The sequence below is a fragment of the Somniosus microcephalus genome, chromosome 15, assembly GCF_052327205.1.
Source record: "Somniosus microcephalus isolate GS21.2 chromosome 15, FLI_Smic_1.0, whole genome shotgun sequence".
NCBI lineage: Eukaryota > Metazoa > Chordata > Chondrichthyes > Squaliformes > Somniosidae > Somniosus > Somniosus microcephalus.
The window spans coordinates 70,303,159-70,326,357 of record NC_141001.1 but is presented as its reverse complement, the minus strand read 5'-3'; the positions used below and the strand labels follow the sequence as shown (position 1 = coordinate 70,326,357).

Genomic DNA, 23,199 nt, shown 5'->3' with positions numbered 1-23,199 from the left:
GAAGGTTAGATTGGATATGATGGAATATGTCAAAGACTTATAAATTGTGTCCAATGAGAATCAGTTATTTTCTAGTTTACTCCTTCTGTATTAAAGTTTTTTTGTCTAGTTTGAAAGGTTAGCAGCGGTACACTGTGAAGTCTTTTCATTTCGCAACCTGTAGTAACAGAAAGCTGCCCCCAATCTTCTATGATCCCAGTAATTTGCAGTCTATTATGCTCTAAAAATGTTTATTTATCCCGATGAGAGTATCAGCAGTCGGAACCTTCTTCACACCACAGTCTAACAGACAAATTTTGTTAATGCTAATGGTTGCAAAATTCAGATCTGTTTTCTTGTATGGACCCAAATCCCCTGGAAGTGTATTGAAATTCTCAGATTCAGTTAATATCCCTAATCAGATCACAGAGTAATATAATGCTGTTTCAGAACAATATTTTACTCTGCCTCATGTAGTCCTAAATTTTAGGACAGTTGGTGCCTTACTAGCATTTCTTAAAGTAAAAATCTTCTACAACAATTCATTTTTTCTACATTCCATTGGAGTACATTATGGGTTGTAGGATCACATTGGTCTTATTCTGTGGGCTTCTAGGGTTAAGCATCTAATAAGATATGGGATGATAAAAGTTATTTCAGTAGCAGCTTAAAAATGTATGCTAGTGAGATACTGCAATTTGGAATGGGAAGACAGGGATTGACCTTTTGAGGAAATATATGTAGTTTGTTTGGTCTACCCTATTGAACAGTTTCCCTAATTTTTGTACGATAGCAAAATACTGCAGATGCTGGAAATCCGAAATAACAACAGAAAATGCTGGAAAAACTCAGCAGGCCAGGCAACATCCGTGGAGAGAAAATAGAGTCAACGTTTCGGGTCAAACCCTTTGTCAAACTCTATTTTCTCTCCACAGATGTTGCCTGGCCTGCTGAGTTTTTCCAGCATTTTCTGTCGTTATTTCCCTAATTTTTGTTTCAGTATCTGCATAGAACATTCATTAGAATTGATTTTGTCTTTTGTGCCTAGATGTAAAATATGGCTTGAATGGAATGCAAAAAGGAAAACTGAGTGGGGTGATCATGCACCCCTAAAGACCCTGCCCTATTTTCCTTTCATTAATTTAAATGGAAGGTAAATTTGTTACCAATGTGCGATTATTCCTGCCCAGTTTTCCTTTCTGCACTCCACCCAAGCCATACTTTAGGTCCAGATGCTAAACATGAAAATCTACCCCATTATACTTCAGCTGATTCTATTAAACATGAATAGTTGAAACAAGTAATAATTCTGAACAAGACATAAATTCCAATATGCAAAAATCATTTATCATTCATTCATATTAAGTTTCAATATAACATCACTTCCCATTCAATGTCATTTTATAAAATTTGTGATCCATAACGCTTGAATGAATGACCTTAATCAAAACCTTGGGAGTGAAATTGGTCTACAGCAGTAGCATGAAACAGGCTATTCGCACATTGCGAATTCACAACCTTTTTTTCACTGCGCCTGATGAAAATTAGGCATGGTGTAAAATGAGCTGCCAATTCACTATGAGCTTGTCTCTCGTTGCTGGCATAAAACAGTTTCACCCCCATAAAGTGTTCTCCAGTAGTTGCTCGGACACTAACTATTGTCAGAACCTTTATTTTTTCATCCACAAAATAATTTTTCCTTATATAAAAATACATTTCGAAGTGATTTAATTTGAATTCCATGGCAGCTTGAGTTATTAAATGGGCCGTGGAATAAACATTACGATTTTAGCTATTTTATTCAATTTATAGAAATCCTGATCCAACTACGGTCTTGGCACAGTAATTATATACTTATTATAATTCATCTGTGTTGTCCAAAGGCCCATGCTCCTTCATAAATAATTTTTGTAGCAACCATTTAGTAATTTTTATGATATATGTTTTCTAGAGAATGTTATACTATTGGGAACTGTTGGGTTTATCCAGGCTTTCTAAAAAGAACAATTATGGAACTGTCTAGGGAAAGATAAAAGGTTAATCTTATACAAATTTTAAATATATTTGTAAGGAATAGGTGCCAATGATCTGAATTAAGTTAAGTTTATATGGAACATATCACATACTTTCACATAATTTCCATCTGAGCTGTGGATATTCTGTATAATGAAACTGTGATAGTTGAGGACTGTATTTAGTGCTGCTGTGTGTGTTTATATTGTGTACATGTGTTGAGATACTTGTATTAGGAAGGGATGTGTATGGTGTATTGATATGTGCGCTTATTAAACTAATGTCCTTTAGACTTAATAATTTATATCTTCTCAATCAGATGTCTGGTAACCTTATGTTTTCTCATGGAGTAACATCTGGGGCATTTTGGCTGCATTTGCATTAAAGACAAACATGGAATCATCTTGATTTACAGTGATTTTGAAGTGTGATGATGGCAGTGAATATGTAGAATAAACTCTCAACAAAAGTAGTCAATGCTCTCTTCAAAAGAGATGGATATATATTTACTCAGGAATGACAGTGAGAGTTTGGATGGAATAGCATCGATAGTTTTTTGTCTTTAATGAATCCGACACCACATCATCTTGTTTGATATTGAATAGTTCAACTCTACATATTTGAATGAGGGCAGATTCCCTGCTCAGGTACTCCTGGTGAGGAACAGCACTTGCAGGAATGCACTGGCAGGGGAAGCGTGAACATGCAGAGTTTGATTTTCTGTTCATTAATTTCAATGGACAGAATATCAAGTTTACGGGCCTGCAATCTCCCGACCAGCGCTGCCTGTGAGCACCTCTCCTGGCTGGGAGCCCCTCTTGGTGAATCATCAGTCTAACTGTGGAACAATGTACTTGCTGTTATGTATTTCACAATTGTATCAATCTTAAAAGGTGTTGCATGGAATTTCAGCCAATCAAAGGCCATTTGTTTTCATGTGGGCCCCACTTCCAGGATGAAAAGTGGGATATGGGTGGCTCAGAAAATAACTCTATTTAAGTTTAAAAAGGTACAACGGAGCTATAGAATAGTTGGAACAGGGTATATTAGTTAGAAATACATGCCTGAGAATTACTAATGGTGTATTAATGAAGGGTTAATGGAGGATACTTAAGATTTTGCAAAACCCATTTGTTAACCCCTGATTTTGCTGTATTAAAGCTTTGTTAATTACAATGCCCACACTGCAGGCTGTCCAGTGGATCCGCAGATTAGTGATGAGGTCTAGCACCTGTTACCAGTGCAAAAAAGCCATTTAATCCACTGCAATAGAGCAGGGGAGAGATGGGAAGTTTTTAATAAAATATTGCTGTGCTATGAAGATTGTCAAATAAAGGAAAACTAGATTTGATGACCAGGAGCTGGAAACAATTCTGCAAGGAATGAGGGAGAGGAAAGAAGTCATTTGTGATAGGACCTGGTGCAGTAAGCATGGGATGAAATTTCAGCAAGGGTCAATTCTTTCTCTCCAACCCAGTGGAATTGGAAATATATCAGGAAACTTCTATTAGATCTGACCAAATCTGCTAAGGTAAACCAAGAGTACTGTTGTGAATGTGTGATAACAGCTTCTAAGGGTCAAAAGCTTCAAGTATAGTTATGTATATAGAACAAATTATATTTAATAGTAACTGATAATAGTGATACAAGTCAAAAACTGCAACAACCTTTGCCTCCCACCTTGTGCTCTCTTTGCAGAACCTTCTGGATTTTGCCTTACCCTACTTCTCCCTCCCCTTTCCAGGGATGTGATGGGTCACAACTCCACCTCCGACAGCCTATTCACTTAGGATTGTTACACAGAGGAGCACCTACTACAAGGAGACATTCAAGAATGTCTGTCATGACAAAATTTAAGTCCTTGTCTGCTGAACCATACCAACTTGTAAGAGGAGGTGAAAAAGTACAATACTTCCCTGCATGAAACAGGGTAATAAATGCTTAGCATGAATGAGGCTACTGCTGAATGGGAAAATTCGATAGCCCCCAAAAGCAGGCACGGAGATCGTGATGCGTGATTAACCTGTGCCTGTTGCTTCCGATGCAACTTCATGCTGCCTGCTAATTTGCATGATTGATGCGCGGAGCCAGCACTAAATGCATTGTTGAGTGGCTGCATGCCTCAGCAGGGGACTCAAGTTTGTGCGAGGCTTGTACCACTTAAAGCTAGCCTGCAACTCTTAAAAGGGAGGTGCATTCTGGCTGGAGCAGGTGCTGGAAGAGAGTCTGAGTGTGAAGTAGAGTGAATTATGGCGCAACAGGGGAGAGTGCGTGCGCCAAGATTCTCTGACGTTGCACTGGAGGCCCTGATGGAGGAGGTGGAGAGGAGAGAGTTCCTCTATTCACAGGGGGCCAGGATGCCCCACAGACAAACTCTGCAAAGGCAGTGGGAGTAGATAGCCTTGGCGGTCTCTGCCAGGAGTCAAGCCCCAAGGACCTGGATGCAGTGCCGCAAGAAGTCCAATGATCTCACACGAGTGGTCAAGGTCAGTGAATTCATCTTCAAATGCCATATCCCACCAACTGCACCACTAGTCTTACACACTGCTCACTGCACCACACCCTCAGCAATCACCTACCAACAATCTCTATCAATCACGACTCATATCTCACATTCATAGCTTCACTTCACCTCACACACTTAGCATTGCTGCAAGCCTCACACCCACATCTCACAGCTTGCACACACATGCCAGCTATTCAACCATGACAGGCACATCACCCAAACAGATTGGACCACACTCACTATCAAACTTCCTTCTCTCTTGCAGGACAAGTTGGCGCATAACCGGAGGCAGCAGGAGCTAACTGGTGGGGTTGGGGTGGGGGGTGGGGGGGCAGGCACGCCTGCATGTCCTTACCCCGATGGAGGAGACAGTGGTCGCCATCATTGGAGTGGCCATCACTGAAGCCGTGGCAAGCGGCGGGGCTGAAACCATCGAAGATGATGGTATTCTCATACCTAATCCTCCTTCTCACATCCCACTTCCCCCTCATCACATTAATCTTCTGATTAACAAGCTGCAGATGATGTAAGCATGCACCTCTTGCTTTCCCCCCTACCCTACCCTTGTGCCTTTATCCTTTCAGATACCCAAGAACTACAACCTGGCCAGGCAGTAGTTTGGAGCAACAGATGGAAGAGCAGGAAGACAGTGATGAAGAAGAAACACCGTCACTCGATTTCACATTCGCAGCCACCAGCTCAGGTACTGACACTCCACATAATTTAGAGGGAAGCTTAGAGGCGGGATCTGCATGTGGTGAGACACCGGGCATGAGTGGCCTGCAGCCAGGGCAGGGAACAAGGGTAGCGCAGGTGCCAGCTCGCCGGAAGGTGAGGTCGCACACGAATTCTGCTGCAGAGGACTCGCATGAGTATTTCGATGGGACGAGCTACAGAAGAAGGCTGATTGACATGCACAATGAAATGCTTGGTGCATTGGCAGGCCTGCCAGAAAGCCTGTGTGCAATGTCATGGAGCATGGGAGTGCACTGAAGTCATGAGCCATGTTGTCAAAGGATAGCCCTCGTCATCCAGTAGCCACCCTCTGGTTTGATGTGGTGGCTTAAATGCAGATGGGTCAGCGGACTGCTGCAGAATGAAGGCATCATGACTGCTGCCAGGATACTGGGCATTGACCTGAATGATGCGCTGCGTATGATCGTACACCAGCTGGACATTGAGGGAATGGAATCCCTTTCAGTTGCAGTACATCTCAGTGTTGACATGAAGCGCCCGCAAAACAACGTGCGTGCAGTCAATGGCACCCTGCACTATGGGGAAGCCTGCAATCCTCGCAAAGCTGTGTGCTCGCGCCACCTGCTGCTCTCTGGCAAGTGAGAATGAAATGTATTCAGTTCTCTTGGAATGCAGAGCCACAGTGACCTCCTTTATGCAGCAGTGCACGGCAAACTGGGAAAAGTTGCAAATATCTCCTGCTCTAGTGGAAGGAGCCCGACGCGTTAAGGTTTCTGGCCACGGTCACCTTCACAGCCACTGGCAATGCGGTCCTCACCCAGCTCTGAGGTTGCAGTTGTGGCTGCAGCAGGTGGCAGATTTCAGTGAGGACATCCTTACTGAAGCGCAGACATCTGACGCACTGTTCCTCGCTGAGGTTCAGGTAGGTCAACTGCTCCCTGAACACCCTGGGCAGATATGGCCTCCTGCTGAGAGCCCTTCTCCCCCCCTCTTCCTCTCTCTGCTAGCAGCTTGTCCTGCTCTGTGTCGCATCTGCTCATTCTCCCTACTACTGCGCACATGTCTGGGAGCAAGTGGTCTGTGCAGAATCCTTGAAGACAGTACAAAGACCTTTAGCACGTGCCACACCACTCCCTGTAGACTTTATAGCAAATTTAAAGAACACAAGAAACCACCAAACGCTTCTACAATCGCAGCAAGATCCAGTAGAAATCAATCAGCAACTAACCTGTGTAGTTGATAATTCCTTTAAATAGCGCTGGTGGGGGGGGGGGATCCTTCCTGCTGCTGAACGCGAGTTCAGCTGTGCGTGTTTAAGAGAGGGTGTTCGCTGAAGTGGTGGTGTCAAATCAGCATATGGTAATTAAACTGTGCAACTGGTTGAATTTGTCTGTGCTCCATATACAATCTATTCCCCAAAATGATTTAATTAAAATTGTGTGATAAGTTTTTTTTAGCACTAAATTCTCACTTTGTTGTGTTATTTATGTTGCTGAATTCAAATTATTATATAATTCAACATTTTTAGTTCAGAAAAGGACTTTGAATTATCAGGAGTAGACTGTACATTTAATATTTCAATACTATTTTTCTGCTTCCAGGACAAGATGGTCTAAAATCATCAGGTGCAGACCCATACTAGTGCTTGCATGAAGCAACTCATGTCCCTGACCTCGCTTTAGGAGGTCACCCTTGTCATAATTGGGTGGGACAACATTGAGGGAATGGGATATAATGCAGCCAGAGGCTTCCCAAAGCTCATGGCTAGTAGCATAATAATTTCATGTAACATTGTCTTACTGTGTGACTGTCAAACAGAAAGTATTGTACAATGAACATAGTGCATGAAGGTATTTCTTTTCTGCCAATATGTTGATATTTTGTTCTCATTTGTCTTCTCAGAAATGGAAGAAGAGCCAGTGTCACCAAGTAAGTTCTCACCTGGAAGCACTTTGCACCTGCTGCATCACCTTTGCCAAGCATCCCTGCAATGGCACCCACCTAGAGAATGTAAATACCAAGATTAAGGAGGAAATACAAGGTTAGTCACTGTGTATAGTCTGAAAGTGTTGGCTGCTCAAGGCCAAGCACCTGCTGGCTAGAGGTCCAGAATGGTTTCTGCCTCTACTGCAGTCCTTAGGAATTCAGACCTTTTAGTGCTTGCTTACAGTGGGAGACTGCTGTTGGAGCAGCAGCATCTACATGATTCACTTGTGTCTGATTATGTAAATTGGACATGTTCTCACTGGAAAAGAGAAGGTTGAGAGGTAATATGGTTGCCTTTTTTAGGATTCTAAAGGGACTAGATAATGACAAGGTGTTTCATCTTGTCCAGAATATTAGAACCAGAGGACACGGCCTACACTTGAAGGGGGATAAATTCAAAAGTAATCTGTGGAAACAAGATTTCAGTGAGCGAGTGGTCAATCAATGGGACTGGCTCCCTAGGAAGACAGTGGAAGCAGATAGTATTGATTCATTCAAATGCAACGTAGACAGATTTATTTCAGAAAACAACATTTTGGGACACAGTATATGAGTAATTTGAGATATGACTTGTGGTAAGTGTAGCATGTTTTGGAGAAACAGGTGACTTAGAACCTATGGTTCCCAAAGTTCTCCTTGTGTCATGTCTGTGTCTGTTGTAGACTAATTGATAGAGATTGATTGCTATGATTATTCAACAACTCCATTATTGATGTATCATGCGACTACCAGGATGGTAGAAGGCGAACTAGATGGACCTTGGTCTTCTTTTGTCTAGCAATCCCTATGTTCTTATGTCTGTGGAACACAGTGCAAGGTCTGGAAAAGAATAGGGAGAAGCCCTTAATGAATCTGTGCAGTCTCAGATCAAGTTGTCTACACTGCAATTTGCCATGGAGTGCTGGGCAACCTCCTGCATCATCTTCAGGGGAGTTCTCAGTGATGCAAGTCGTAATCACATAGGCATTGCTCACAAAGATGCAATAGAGATCTTGGACTCAAATCTTAAAGATTATCTCTCATCTTCATCTACAATAAAATTGGTGTTACAACCAGAATAATAGCAAACATACCACTGGAATCTGAGAGCACTGTTTCAGGTGACTCAACTGATCAAGGACACCTTATGGTATAGTCCTCAGGGTCTCCAAATTAACTGTTATTTGCTGCATGTCCTATAACTGCATGTTGCAAGGGGAATTCAAAGAATAGGATACCAAAGCTATGTCAAGAGAGTGAAACTATCACCAAAGAATTAGTTACCAAACTACCAATGCAGCAAGGAAATGGGAGCGCCAGGCACTAATTCAAGATGCCTCCTAACGAATGTCAGAGCTGCCCCATTCCTTGAAACTGCAATCCATATCTGCAGAGTAACTTTCCCCAAACCACCCTCACCTACACTTTTCTTTGCAGCTCCTCAAGTACCACCAATACCCATCTTTTGTTGGGCTCCTACTTTATTCTAACCAATGACACATAAATACTCATTGCAATGTTCAAATCAAGTACAATTCATTTATTGAATCAGTTGTGTAATATGTGACTGTGGTTACTGTATTTTTCAAAGATGCTTGCCCCTTTGTTCTGTTGCATTATGCTTGCCCCTTTGTTCTGCTGTATTGTGTGTGACATCTAACACCTAATCTAATGCTTCTAAGTGATTCCCTTGTAGAAGGAATAAGTGTGCTGGTTGGCTGCAAGGTTTCATTGACAGCCTGCTGGGACTTCGGTGGCCCTAGGCTGCCTCATGGTGTGCATTATGTTTGCCTGCAATTGAGTATACTACATCTGGTGTTGTGTGGCTCCCTGCTTTCTGGCACCTCTATTAGCAATTGTGCAGAGATGCATAATGGCCCATTTGTGCTGTCAGCTTGAAAGCTAGCTACCTCATTCACAACTACTACAGGCATGCAGGGCACTCTCTCAACATACTCACTAATTTGCTAAAAGAATAATCTAGGGCAGTTATGAGGTCTCTAAATTTCTGCCTCAATGTTGTCTATATTCAAACTTCAGGATATTAACACCTGGCTCACCAATTTCCTTGCTGCATTTGTGGTTTAGCAGCTAATTCCTTGGTGTTAGTTTCAGCATCTTGCCATGGCTTTGGTATTCTCTTCTTTGAATTCTGTAATTAAGTCCCTTTGCATGGTGCAGTTAAGGGGCATGCAGCAGATACCAGTTGTGAGACCCTGAGAACTGTAATGTAAGGTGTCCTTGATTGGCTGAGTCATCAGAAATGCTGCTTTAAGATCCCAATGTATGTTTGCTAATTATTCTGGTTGTAGCATAAACTTTGTTGTACCTATGTTTTGCTTCTATTTGTGATTAGTGTAAGGGTGTCGAGAGCCATGGCTGGGGACTGTAGCCTTGGTCTCCCAGGAGTCACTCTCCTTATTAGATAAGGGTGACACAAATGATTGCCTTAAAAACGAAGGAATCACAACATTTCCAGGGAAGCAGGTATTCTATGCATGTGTTACTAGCAGGACATTACAAAAATAAAATACCTTATGATTCATATAGGGCACAGCATTGTGCACAGGGTGACAAATAACAACATGGAATCAATCAGTGACTCCTGAATTCATGGATAGCCAGCAGATTTGTATAATTGTTTTGTGCCTTCATGGTGTTGCTGGTGGTCAGTGGTGAAAGTTGTGAAGATACTGGCGCTACTGAATAATGAATCTGTAACCTCCTTGCCACTTCTGTGGACAGCAAATTGGCTGACACTGTAGATATCCCAGAACTAGCCTGGAAGAAGTTGATGCATAAAAATCGATGGTCAAGGTGACTTTCACAGCCACTGCAGTACATAGTGTCGATCGCATCTAGAGGCCTTCAGAGAGGAGATGGTATAGATTTGTAAAATCATCCCTGCTTAGGCACACCCTCCTGAAGTACTGCTCTTATGTTATTCTCAGACAGTTGGGGCAGTGATTTTAGACTTGATGTATTTCATATTAGAGGGGCTTAAAGTCATGCCTTGAGTGCAATCTGACATATAATGGGTTGCCTTTTCTTGCTCTTTCTGGTCCTATTTTCCTAATTGGAGCACTGAATCTTGACTTTCTCCCCATATTCTCCAATTCTGAGACCTCCTTTCCAATGATCCCAGATCTTGGAACCCGCCCCCCCCCACCCCCCGTGCTCCTAGGCCCTGTACCCATGTTTGTGGAGCTTTCTTAATGCTCTGAGGCCCAGTGCTGCAATATCCCAGGACCCGCCCCAGTGCTTCCAGACTGCAACTTTCCCAGTGCAGCCCTGCTAATATGCTTCACATGGTTGCCAAACTCAGGCACCCCAGTTCTGACATACCCTAGGAATGCCTTCAGTGTTGTATTCCCTAACATTCATCCCACTGCTGCACCCCCCACCCCATCCCTACTGCCAGTGCTGAGAGGCTCTTGTAACTTCCTCCAATCGTCCCAGACTCTGAGGACCCCATATGGCTGTTTTATCACAGCCCCCCTCATTACTGTATTACCAAATGCTAGGAAATCATCCCTAACTGTAATGATCAATAACATGTCATTCTATAGTGGACACTAGGTGGAGCCGTAGAGCTGTATATAGCTGTATGTATAAGACTACACTACCCAGCTGTATATATATTAAGACTACATTACCCATGAGGCTAGGCTGCCCACAAGGCAACAGTCAAGATGGCAGCCTGCACACAAGAGCACACATGCTGCATCTCTACAGATACTGTACCTAGAGAATGTGTACTGAATAAATGACTAGCTAGAAGCTAGCTGTGTTCATAATAAGAATGTCTAGTTATTAATGAACATAAGATGGTACCAGGGTGGTGAAGATCTGCTGAAAATTGTGAAAAGCGACATGGAGAATTTGAAGCCACCAGAGCGTTTGAATCTCGAGGGAAATGTCGACTACAATTGGCGGATTTTTAAACAACAATTCGAACTCTACATTGCAGCCATCGGATTCGGTACGAAGCCAGACGCTTACGGTTGCAGGCCCACGGGCGATAGAGGTATTTAATACATTTGTATTTAATCCAGAGGAGAACAGAGGAAAATTAGAAGATGTGCTAAAAAAATTTGATGCACAGTGCTCTCCCAAAAAGAATGAGACCTACGAAAGATACATCTTCTGTTCTCGGACACAGCAGCAAAATGAGACTTTTGATAGCTTTATAACTGATCTGAAACTGAAAGCACAGACATGTAATTTCTCTGAGCTCAAAGCATCCATGATTTGGGACCAGATGACTCAGGTGATGAAGCAGAGAGCCCATCAAGGATGAAAAGGCCAAAGGGTATCCATGTCTTCAAAAAGCCTAGTTTCTCCAAGAAGAAAGAAAAAGACTTTAAGGTCAAAGAGAAGCCAAAGGAAGAAAAGCACAAAGAGGAAAAACACAAGGAGAAAAAGTCCAAAGATATAACCGCAGCAGATGTTGTTAAGCAGTGGAAAGAGAAAAAGAAAAAGAAGAAGCCTGCACCAGAGCAGGAAGCAGTTCTGGTGGATACTCCTTCTTCCCTCAGGCCAATCTTTGGTGTTCCATTAGCCGAGGCTGCTGAGAGGACTATGCTGTATGATGGGTTCCAGCTGCCAGCAGTTTTTCGAGAGTGCATTGACTACATTGAGAGTTATGGCATGAAGAGTGAAGGAAACACTGAAACCCTCTCCAAGCAAAGATCGCAAGGAGACCTCGATCTATACAAGAGCAGATTGATGACAATGCCGCAACTGCATCTTGACATTCACCGCCAGAACAATCTCATGAAGACACATCAGACTTACCCGTGTTGAGAAGATCCACACGTGAAGTAAAAGAGCCTGATAGACTTAATCTTTGAGTACAATGTAAAGCTTTGAAAATGTGTTGACTGTTTTGAAAATGTTTATGTTTATAGAGCACTAACAAAAGTGTTACTGATATTATCTTTATTGTTTTCTTGAAAGTTGATTGATATTGATTTTGTTAAACCTCAAAGAAAGGGGGATGTAATGATCAATAACATGTCATTCTATAGTGGACACTAGGTGGAGCCGTAGAGCTGTGTAGAGCTGTATATAGCTGTATGTATAAGACTACACTACCCAGCTGTATATATATTAAGACTACATTACCCATGAGGCTAGGCTACCCACAAGGCAACAGTCAAGATGGCAGCCTGCACACAAGAGCACACATGCTGCATCTCTACAGATACTGTACCTAGAGAACGTGTACTGAATAAATGACTAGCTAGAAGCTAGCTGTGTTCATAAGAATGTCTAGTTATTAATGAACATAAGACTAACTACAGGAGCACTTACAGATCTGTGAGTTTTTGCTGTCTGCAGACATTCTGATAACTTGGAAGGCCTCCTTTCCAGTCACATCTCCTGATTCACAAGTCAGAGTGCAGCCTCCTAAAATGGATTTCCTTTGTATCCGTGCTACACATTTACAGAATCATTTGATGTGCACCCAGAGAGCCTCCTCCTCCAACTGATTCACCAACTTTACTTACTCAGGCACCAGCCCAGATACACTACCTAGGAGCAGGGCATTACTGAGATACAGTATTGCCAACACCACCATAAATCAGGAGACAGACTCTAAAAAATCATGAGATTTGTTATAGAAATCATGAGTTGTATTTTTTCCAAACATAAACCAATATAGATTGACAGTTGGTTTATAAACCTCATTAGTGGGTTTATTTAATCTCTAACAGGTCACAGGCTTTACAAAAACTATATTACTGCATCTTAAAATGCTTTACACAAACCTTTTTACAAAATCCTACCTGTTATCATCACGTTGCTATGTTTGCGCACTCCTCTTGAGTTTCGGGCGGGTGATTTTTCAGTAAGCGCGAAATTATTGTATTGTAAACAAAAATTAAGACTTTGTAATGCTCGGTTTTTCCAAAGACTCAGCGAGGCATGTGACAGTGCTAATGATGCTGATGTGGAGTCTGATGGGGCGGGGGTGGGTGATATTTGGACTCTGACCGCTGTGGGCTTGGTACACAGGCCTATTCCTGGAGTGATAGTCACAGTCCTGCACCGCAGCTCACTGTCTGCCCTATAGGCTGTTTACCATTCCCATCACAGCACCAAAAGCTGCCTATACCGTCTTCAATGAACGAAGTAATACTATGTAAGACGCTCACTGACTTGCTGCGCATGCTCAGTATTTTCTGAGCGCTTCAGACCACGTGCTCCGAAGCTGCAGAATAAGTTGGACAAAACCATCAAGGAGTTCCTGAAACAGTCCAACGTGGTGAGCTCCCGGTTATTACAGTTATGTATTTCTACCATTTTTGATTCACATTCCCGACGTTCAGTGTCTCCTTTCATCTCTGAGCAAGTGGTAGTTCCCACTCACACCATCTCACTCTTGATAATGCTTTCAGCCCTTGAAGCACACTCCACGCTCTTTCATTTGCATGTTTTGAATTGAAGTGCTATGAGAAAGCAGCTCACCACGTGCAGCCTCTGGCCAGGTCCCCAGGAACGCGAGCCACAGGTCATGCTGCATATGAAGAAAGCACTGGGTGCACGTGGCGCAGGAATGGAACACCCACTACCGAAGCTTCCAATCCGTGTGTGTGTGCCCCTGGGAGCGTTCCAATCCCCGTGGCCTATGCTGAGCGGCACTGCTGCGCACTGACCAATAGGAGGACTGCCGTGCTGTTCAACTCCCGCCCAGCATCATTGCGTCATTCACCGAGGGAAAAAAAACATGAGATTTCGCTGTTGAATCTTGAGATCGCGATTTGGGCTAAATTTTCATTAAAAATCACATGTCTCGTGATTAATGCGCGAGAGTTGGCATTACTGGAGATAGAGTATATCACTGGGTAGGTCACAGACCACCAGTGAGCAGAAAGAACTGGGAGGGAATGATGAAGAAACAGCTGCCTCTCTGAAGGGGGGCAGAAACAACTGCCCTCAGCCGAGGAGCCCAAGGACCAAGATCTCAGGTGCCCGGTGTTTAAAAGATCTATGATGTGGAAGCATAAATCTCATGCTTAGGCAGTACAGACAGTTGCAGATGGTGGATAAATTGGAGGAGTCTACAACCCGTATTGGCAATACAATCCTGGAGGTATGGCATAACGTGAGGATCACCCCGGTGACTGCTGCAGTCCAGGAGATCAATGTAGCTTCAAGGTGTCAAGAAGAGGCCCTAAGGATAGTTATCACATCCAGAGTGGCAGCAATGACTGCTTCCTCTATGCCCTGAACAACACCCTAGTTCAGGGCTTTCAGAATTTTATTAGGACTATTTGGCCTGCTCTCATGCACACCATTAGCCCAACTAGACCTATGCCCAGCACTAGTGGGCTGCAAGGAATGGGTGCAGATGTTTCTGTTTCTCATGATTTGACATCATTGCAGCCCCCTCCAACTCCATCACAGAAAGGAGCTTCTGATATGGGCCTAGTACCATTGTACACGCAAGCAACATGACACTGGAAGCAGGTGCTGCAAGGACATCACCATCATTGAGATGAGTGTCATCGCAGTCCTTGAGGACTCCATCGGTACAGTCCCAGCCACAAAACTCACAACTTCCTGAGACTAAGATAGCACCACGTAGGAGTTAGAGATTAGGAACATGAGTGAAAGAGTTTTAGGTACAAAGGGTAGTCACAGTGATAATAAGCAGCAGTAGTAGTAGGGAATAATGAAGTGAGAAGATGGTAATAAATGTATATTTCTGGCAATTCAGTGTGTTTGTATATTCTTCCAGGAAAACCTTCTGTTATCCCTGTTATATGCGGATTAATATTTATAACCGTCCTCTCCCAGAGAGGATGCTAGAGGTATTACTGAATGATTGACAGAAAGGCAGGGGATTTTGAAAGCCTTTACTTGTCATACAGATGGAGGGCATGGTCTTCGACCTGATGGCATATGCTGCTGGCAGCAGGGTGTCCAGGAAATTGTGGTGGCCATTTTTTGGGGCAGGGTTTTGGTGGACGGCCTCTTGCTAAACCACATCTACATCACCTGAAAATGGACATTTAAAAACAAGTAAGATCTAGGCCCATATGTCAACATTTCATGTAATACTTGTTGATTGCCTCAAAGTAAAGCTGCAGCAAATCAGAACTGAAGAACATGTGAATCAAAAACAAGGTAAGTGGTGAGAAAGCTGGCACTGAGAAACTTTTAAGGACTTATGAAAACAACCAATCCTGAACGGCCAATGGGAAAAATCTAGCAATTAAAGAAAAATCACTCAAAATGCATTTTGAAAAAAAATCTAACATTTGTTCTTCAAAATTGAAATTTCTAATGTCCTAAAAAAAGATTTAAAACAAAAAAGAAAATTAAAAAAAAATTACATATTTCAGAAGAAGTTTTACCTATTGAATTGTGTTTAGTCTTTTAATGCCTTATTACTTCTTGGCTTTAGCTGTTGTAAAAACACGGGATCAACTAGATATCCCCGCCCCAAGACAGTTGGAGGGTTACCAAACATATCAGTATAATCTGAGCATGCATTCATTTTGAGTTGAAACAGAAATGTGTCTGCCCTTGTTCTGTGAGGATTTGAGTTTCTTTCAATTTACAAAAAACTTTGAAACAAACTGGAGATTCAATTCTCAAAGCTTTATTTCGGGCAAGTCTCAGAATAACAATATTATCAGTTGCTCCTTTTTTATTATGCACAACTCACAGACAGTTAACTACTGTGATTACCAGCACCTGTAATTTCTCTGTTGACAGTTAGAAAATAAAACAAAGATCATTTATTGAGAATGTATCTTTTTCTCAATTGAAAGGCTGAAGAAGCTTTCAGTTTGTTGTTCCAAGTGATTTCAACCCAGATGGAAAATGAGTTTGAATTAGTGGATTCCACCTAATTGACTGCTGTACATGTCAATCATGGTATCCCTCTTCATTTTAATTGAAAATTTAGTTTAAAACATTCTCTCTTCAGGACAATTTTTTGGGCTTAAATTTTTTTTTTTAAATCTAGAAATTTGGAAACTGCACCAACATAGAAATATAAAGAAGTTATAACATGGAAACAGGCAATTCATCCATGTTGGCATTTACCCTCCAGGTGAGCAAACCAACCTGTTCCCATATCCCTCCAACCCCTTTTCCTTGGTCCACTTATTCAAATGAGTACTACCTCAACCACTAATGCTGGACGTGAAATCCACAGCCTCACAACTCTGTGTAAATAGTCTGCTTCTATCTACCCTGTCCCATTCATTCACAATTCTAAACACTTGTATCATATTGCCCTGTAATCTGTAGTTATAACAAAAAACAATTTTGCAAGTCTTTCTACATATTTGTATTTCCTTATACCAGGCAGCATCCTAGTGAATCTGTGTTGTACCCTCTCGAAAGCCTCAATATCTTTCCTATAGTACAATACTGCACACCGTACTCTAATTGAGGTCTTAATTTTATATGGGCTCATCATTTACTTCTTGGATTTTATATTCTATACCACTGTATTCCTCTTGTACAAGGTCTTTTATGTACATCTGTGCTCAGTTTTGATTTTTGGGTTCCAGCAATGACTGTTGCACCCAAAATTGAAATTCAGCATACAACTGTTGCTCAGATTACTAGTTGTCCCTTAAATTGTTGAATATAAACAAAGAGCAAAAAATGCAGATGCTGGAAATGTGAAATAAAAACAGAAAATGTTGTAAACACTCAGATGATCTGTCCGCATCTGTGGAGAGAACAGATAAGTTAATGTGATAGCAAAATACTGCAGATGCTGGAAATCCGAAAAACCAGAAAATGCTGGAAAAACTCAGCAGGCCAGGCAACATCCGTGGAGAGAGAAATAGAGTCAACGTTTCAGGTCGAAGACCCTTCTACAGAACTGAGAGAAAAGGCAGGAAATGAAACAAGAGGCAGTTTGGGGGCTGGGAAATGGGGAGGGGATGAAAGAAGAGACATTAAGAGATATTCAAGGTGAGACGAGATAGTAATAGGACAGGTAAAGAAACACTGGCTCTAGATGAAGTGTGAAATGCACTGGCAGAGTGAAAGACAGCTGCCATGTGGGAGAGAGGAAAAAAAGGAAAAGTCACAAACCAAAAGTGTGGATAAAAAATATAAATATATAATAGGGGCCGAGGTTATGATCTGAAGTTGTTGAATCCAATATTGAGTCCGGAAGGCTGTAAAGTGCCTAATCGGAAGATGAGGTGCTGTTCCTCGAGTTTACGGTGAGCTTCCGTGGAACAATACAAGAGGCCGCGGATGGTGAGGTCTGAGTGGGAATGGAACGGTGAATTGAAATGACAGGCGACCGGGAGCTCGGGGTCACCCTTACGGTCTGAACGGAGGTGTTCTGCAAAGCGGTCACCCAATCTGTGTTTGGTCTCCCCAATGTAGAGGAGACCACATCATGAGCAGCGAATACAGTATACTAGATTGCAAGAAGTACAAGTAAATCACTGTTTCACCTGGAAGGGGTGTTTGGGGCCCTGGACAGTGGGAAGGGGGGAGGTATAAGGGCAGGTGTTGCATCTCCTGCGCTTGCACGGGAAGGTGCCGGGTGAAGGGGAAGGGGTGCTGGGGGTGATCGAGGAGTGGACTAGTGTGTCTCGGAGGGAGCGGTCCCTACGGAATGCTGAAAGGGGAGGGGAAGATGCGTTTGGTAGTGGGATCACTTTGGAGGTGGCGGAAATGGCGGAGGATGATCCGTTGAATGTGGAGGCTGGTGTGGTGAAAGGTGAGGACAAGGGGAACCCTATCGTGGTTCCGGGTGGGAGGGGCAGGGGTGAGGGCTCTATTATATTTTTAATCCACACTTTTGGTTTGTGACTTTTCCTTTTTCTCTCTCTCCCACATGGCAGCTGTCTCTCACTCTGCCAGCACATTTCACACTTCATTTAGAGCCAGTGTTTCTTTACCTGTCCTATTACTATCTCGCCTCACCTTGAATACCTCTTAATGTCTCTTCTTTCATCCCCTCCCCATTTCCCAGCCCCCAAACTGCCTTTTGTTTCATTTCCTGCCTTTTCTCTCAGTTCTGTAGATAAGTTAATGTGTCTGGTGTAGACCCTTGCTCAGAACTGATGGTCTACACTGGAAATATTAATTTATCTATTCTCTCCACAGATGCTGACTCCTGAGTGATTCCAGCATTTTCTGTTTTTGTTTCTTAAACTGTTGAGCTGACTTGTAGGTGTTTCTCTTTCTCTGAATTACAGTCCTACTCCGCTCAGTTATTTTCGCAATGTATTTGCAGCCTTACTCGTTGACCACCCTGAAATGCAACTATCCTCTACTGTTGGAGTTGGGGCCCTATATCATTTTACCTGTTGCTTTTAAGATACAGGTTTTGGTTGCTCTGAGCTGCAGATCTTCGTTCTTGTTTCTTTGACATGCAATGTCTGATTTCACTGAAAACCAAAATCTGACACTCTGTTGCTCTGATTGCGGTCTGACCTTCGGTTTGGGTGCTGTGAATCGCAGATCTTCTGTTGCTCCAATTGCTTTAAGCTACAGATAGGTCCCTGTTGCTCTAAGCTGCAGTATCCGATTGTTTTGGGTTGCAGCAGGAGCGGAGGCCAACAATTTGAACATTGTGTACGCGCACACCCCACCCGATTGGGCGGACATCGCATTTCCCATCCTCTGAACTGAATGGCGAAAAATCAGTGAAGCTCGGCACTCTTCGCACCGCTCTTGAGAGAAGGCAGAAATAAATGCGTACGCAATTGCACGGGCCTTGAGTGCGGCCGCCTCTGCCGATTGCCCTGATTTGAAGCGCCTGCTCTGGGCGCACTGACTCGCGCTGTGTGTAAACCTGGCCGCCGCCCAATCAGGGGCAGGCCTGTCGGCGCACGCGCACTGCGCTGGCTGGGGTTAAACATGGCTGAGCTTTTCCAGGGAGAAAAATGTTGAGTTTCTCTGTTTCGAGCCCTGAAATTCACGAGAAATGGCGAGATTGGCTGATTACTTCGTGGTTGTCGGTTACGACCCTGAAAAGACGGGTGAGCTGAGAATAAAAATTAAAAAGAAAATGTCGTTAAACATGTGTGTCCATCTCGCTTGGGTCGGTGAAAGTCCTTTAGGCCGTGAGTGGCTGCAGAGCAGCTGAGCTGCCCCAGTGGGAAGAGAGGGTGGAAACTGAACTTCTTTGTTATTAAATTACAAGCTGGTGATAATGATTAATGTAAACTGTCCTGACCTGATGAAGGCATTTTCTGTTTATTGGTTGTGATGTATTTGATTTTTTATGTTGTTTGATAATTAAATCTTTCACAATAGTGAAAGAAACAAATCTGTTCTCCTGTTCTGAGTGACTAATTATTGACGTACAGAGTGGCTTTGGAGAGACAAAAGCATATTTGTGTTTTGTAAGTACGTCAGAGCCTTAAGTTGCACTTATTTTTTTTCTAAACATTTTAATGCTACTGGGGAACACTACCAGTAAAGAGCTATTGGTGGTAGTAGTACTGCATACAGTGCAAAGGTAATTCAATTTTATAAAATAAATGTAATGGCATAGTAAGAAGCAACATAATACAAAAAACTTGAAGGTTGTGATTTATGTTCTTCCCTCAAGAAACAGTACTGGAACTTGGTCTTGCATTAGTAACATCTAAAGATGCTCCCCTCCCAAAGTGTACCAAGCCAAAGACACCAAGTATTTTACTGACATCTGATGATTACGCAGCCAGCTGCTGAAATTCCACACTGACACAGCAATCCTCTGTGACAGAGCAGCCTGCTAAATACAGCATGGTCCAACCTTTATAAAGCTTTCATGCAGCCTCTTGGGATATATTGTGTAAATGCCTAAAATGTATAGTATTCTGTGCATAATGATAATGCTTTCAATCTAAGTTTTAATTAGTTTGAAAGATGACATTTGTAAAGGTACTTCCAGGCAGAATTCACAAAATATTAATTCCATTGATTAGAAACAGAAATGTTGGCAATGCATAGGGTCAATCAGTAGCTGAAAGAGAAAGTTTGGTTAATACTTCTGTTGGGACACTTCAACAGCACTCAAGAATTGTTTCAGATTTCAGGCATTCATGATTTTCTTTTTATCTCTTAATTTCACGGAGGTCACCGTGCTGCCAGAAATTGTATACAGAAAAAACAAAGTTAAAATGTTAGCTTTATTTTCAATGGAAATCCAGCAAAGACACATGTTAAGCAAAATCATTAATTTCTCTAATATTTTCACTCATTAGATTCAGGAATTTCAAATGTGTTTTTCATATTATTGGGACTGCTTTGCAGTATTTTGGAAAAAGTTGAGTTTTTCCATTTAAATTGAAGTCTTAACCTTCAATGTTAATTTGAAGACATTTCTAGTGTGCTACAACCATATGCCAGACAGTAAAAATGACTACAAGGAACTTTTGGGACCGCCTTATTTAGAATTCAGTTGGTTAAGCTGTTTTCTATCCTGATGCTGTCGAACAGTTTCTAAGCTGTATTTGACATGAGAACTTGTTACAAGTAATATTTACAGACTATGGAACATTTTGTTACAGCCAGTTGAAAAGAATCAAGTGTTTATTCATGCATGCAAATAACTCATAAGATAGGAAATTGATTAAAAGTTAATTATCTTAAAGTTTTTGAGTGTGGGAATTAGATGCAGATTTAATTTCCCATGCATTTGAAATTCCTTGGTTAATGGAAAGGTGATTGTATGTGCAATGCCCACCTAATGTGAAATTTATATTCTTCAGAAAACCTCTAAATTTGAGAAATGATGCACTGGGTGATGGGGTTGGGGTGGTTGTGTGTTTTCTGCTCATTCACAGCCCAGTTAAATTTTTTAATGATTTTTCAAGTATCCTTGTCATTTTGGGAGTCTCGGCAAAAAATATATTTTGAGATGTGTTCTTTTTTCCCATGAAAAAGGAGATCTGTACTAGTTTTAGAAAACATATTGTAATATTCATAACCGAAACCGAAATAAAATGATATCCTGATGCAACCCAGGACCTCTGATGAAAATATTACTAGGCAACTGCAATGTTTATTTCCATTCTCAACATCTGTACATGACGATAATGCTTTTAGATAACGATAGTACATGAACATGCTTTATTATTTGCTATATTTCAAGACTGAGATCGATAGATTTTTGTTAGGTAAGGGTAGCAAGAGATATGGAGCAAAGATGGGTAAATGGAGTTGAGGTACAGATCAACTGTGATGTAATAGAAAGGTGGAACAGGCTCGAAGAATTGACTTGAGGAACTGAATGGCCTATCCCATTTCCTAAATTCCTATATATTATGAGCCTGCCTTAGGACATGTACATAATTGGCACTTTGAAAGTTGTTGACACCCACATGTTAAACCACAAAATCCAATTATCAAACTGTTTTATCATTAAAACCTCATCATCATTTGGAAATTTTCTGGTATCTGCTTTTTAAAAGCTTTTTTAAACATGTATCACAGTTTTTTAATAGAAACTTTTATATTTCAGCAAAAATGCAATATAACAGTCAGTTATTTATTATAACTAAAGTACCTGTGCATCTCTCTTTTTATTATTGGAAGATGCTGGTGCATTTATTGTCCATCTCTAGTTGTCAAATGATTATTCTACAACTGAGTGGCTTACTAGGTCAGTACAAAAGGCATTAGGAGTCAATTATGCAGTATGGACAAGAGTTACCTATAGAGGTGGCAGGTTTTCTTCCCTGAGGGACATTACTGAGTTAGTTTGGATTTTTACAACAATTTGGAAGCTTTTGTGGTTATTTCTGGTGTAAACTTACAGTTGATCAAATTTATTGAATTCAATTTTACAGCTTGTCAGATTTGAACTTACGACCTCTGGGTTGCCAGCCATATTGTTTTATTATGATTCCATCCTGTTACAAAAGCAAGCTCTGTATACAAATATGCACCATTGCAATTTTACTTCAGTGTGATTTCAGAATAAATACTAACAAACAGGTAAATTGTCATTGTAATTCAATAGTGGTTCAAACAAATGTTTAGGATTTTTGTGGCAAACTTGTTTTAATTCACATTTCAGTATTTTAATGTTTAGGAAAATTTGTATAGACAGGAAAATGTAATACTGCAAAATAAAAAAGTAATAATTCACATAATAGAAAAGATATATTTGTGGGTGCATTGTGCATCATCCAGTACCTATTATGTTCTGAGCCTCTGGAAGTATCTGATGCTCAGGTTTATGTTTTGTCCCACAATAATTATTTATTTGCCTCCATGTTGGTTTTTATGGATTATTGTTCAAAAGCAAGAAGTTGTTTGTGAATGGCACTACTGTAGCTAGAGTGTTCCTATGTTTGAATTAGGAATTAACTTTTTAATTTATGATCTAATATAAATGTGCAAAAGTCCAATTTAATGAGCTACAAAAACATTGCAGTTTATAATCTGAAATGATTTTCTGAAAAACCTATTGAAATTCTTAAACATTTTGTTCTTTAACATTGTCATAAAGAGGAATGGTACAATAAAATTGAAAGCGACAAAGTGCTATCCTCCTAATATTTTTGGTATTTGTAAAAGTCAAAGGACTGTTCTTGGCTCCTGAACCTGTTGAAGACTGCAGCTGCTGCACAGAGATGCCTGTTATAACCTCCCCCAACAGTGCTGTACAAAGCAAGGAGGTATATGTAAAATCCCCAGTATGATTGCACTCGTCTTCATACAGTCTGGCAGGATCAGCAGAGGACCTCCTGGACCTAACCACAGAAGTCACAAAACCCGATATTGCTTGGTGTGGCCAGACAAAACCATCACTGACCTCTCCCTTGTATCTCTCACCATTCACATTCTCCATCCCCCATTCCAACCCGGCTTCCTTCTGCACTGCCCCTGCAAAAAAAGATGATTTGTATTTGGTGTTGGGATCATGTGGGAGGTGGCAGAAATGGTGGCATATTATTTGTCAAATGTGGTGAAATTTTAAAAATGTTTTGTTAATGAAGGGATTAGAAAACAAGTTTGTTCTGCAATGCGATTAGTAAATGCATTTGATTTGTTGATCTTATGTGCAGTGTTTTGGTGTAGTCTAATTTGCATCACAGTTATTG

The 23,199-nt window shown here is 41.5% G+C and overlaps 1 protein-coding gene and 1 pseudogene across 6 annotated transcripts in view; both read left to right on the top strand.

Moving 5' to 3' along the window:
• The first annotated feature begins 4,843 nt into the window (after nucleotides 1-4,843).
• Nucleotides 4,844-17,037, top strand: LOC147107019 (ralA-binding protein 1-A pseudogene; annotated as a pseudogene). The gene is made up of 2 exons (XR_015081007.1): nucleotides 4,844-5,201; nucleotides 7,097-17,037. The product of XR_015081007.1 is annotated as a ralA-binding protein 1-A pseudogene (transcript).
• A 1,845-nt stretch (nucleotides 17,038-18,882) lies between these two features.
• Nucleotides 18,883-23,199, top strand: part of sbf2 (SET binding factor 2) — a 709,984-nt gene continuing 705,667 nt past the window's right edge. For 2 of the 5 annotated variants that reach the window (XM_086007986.1, XM_086007985.1), the window contains exon 1: nucleotides 18,895-19,140. In XM_086007986.1, coding sequence (XP_085864112.1) covers nucleotides 19,086-19,140 — 55 coding nt within the window. In that variant the 5' untranslated portion in view covers nucleotides 18,895-19,085. Of the gene's footprint in view, nucleotides 19,141-23,199 lie in introns of all 5 variants that reach the window. The other 3 variants (XM_086007989.1, XM_086007987.1, XM_086007988.1) reach the window with 2 other exon arrangements.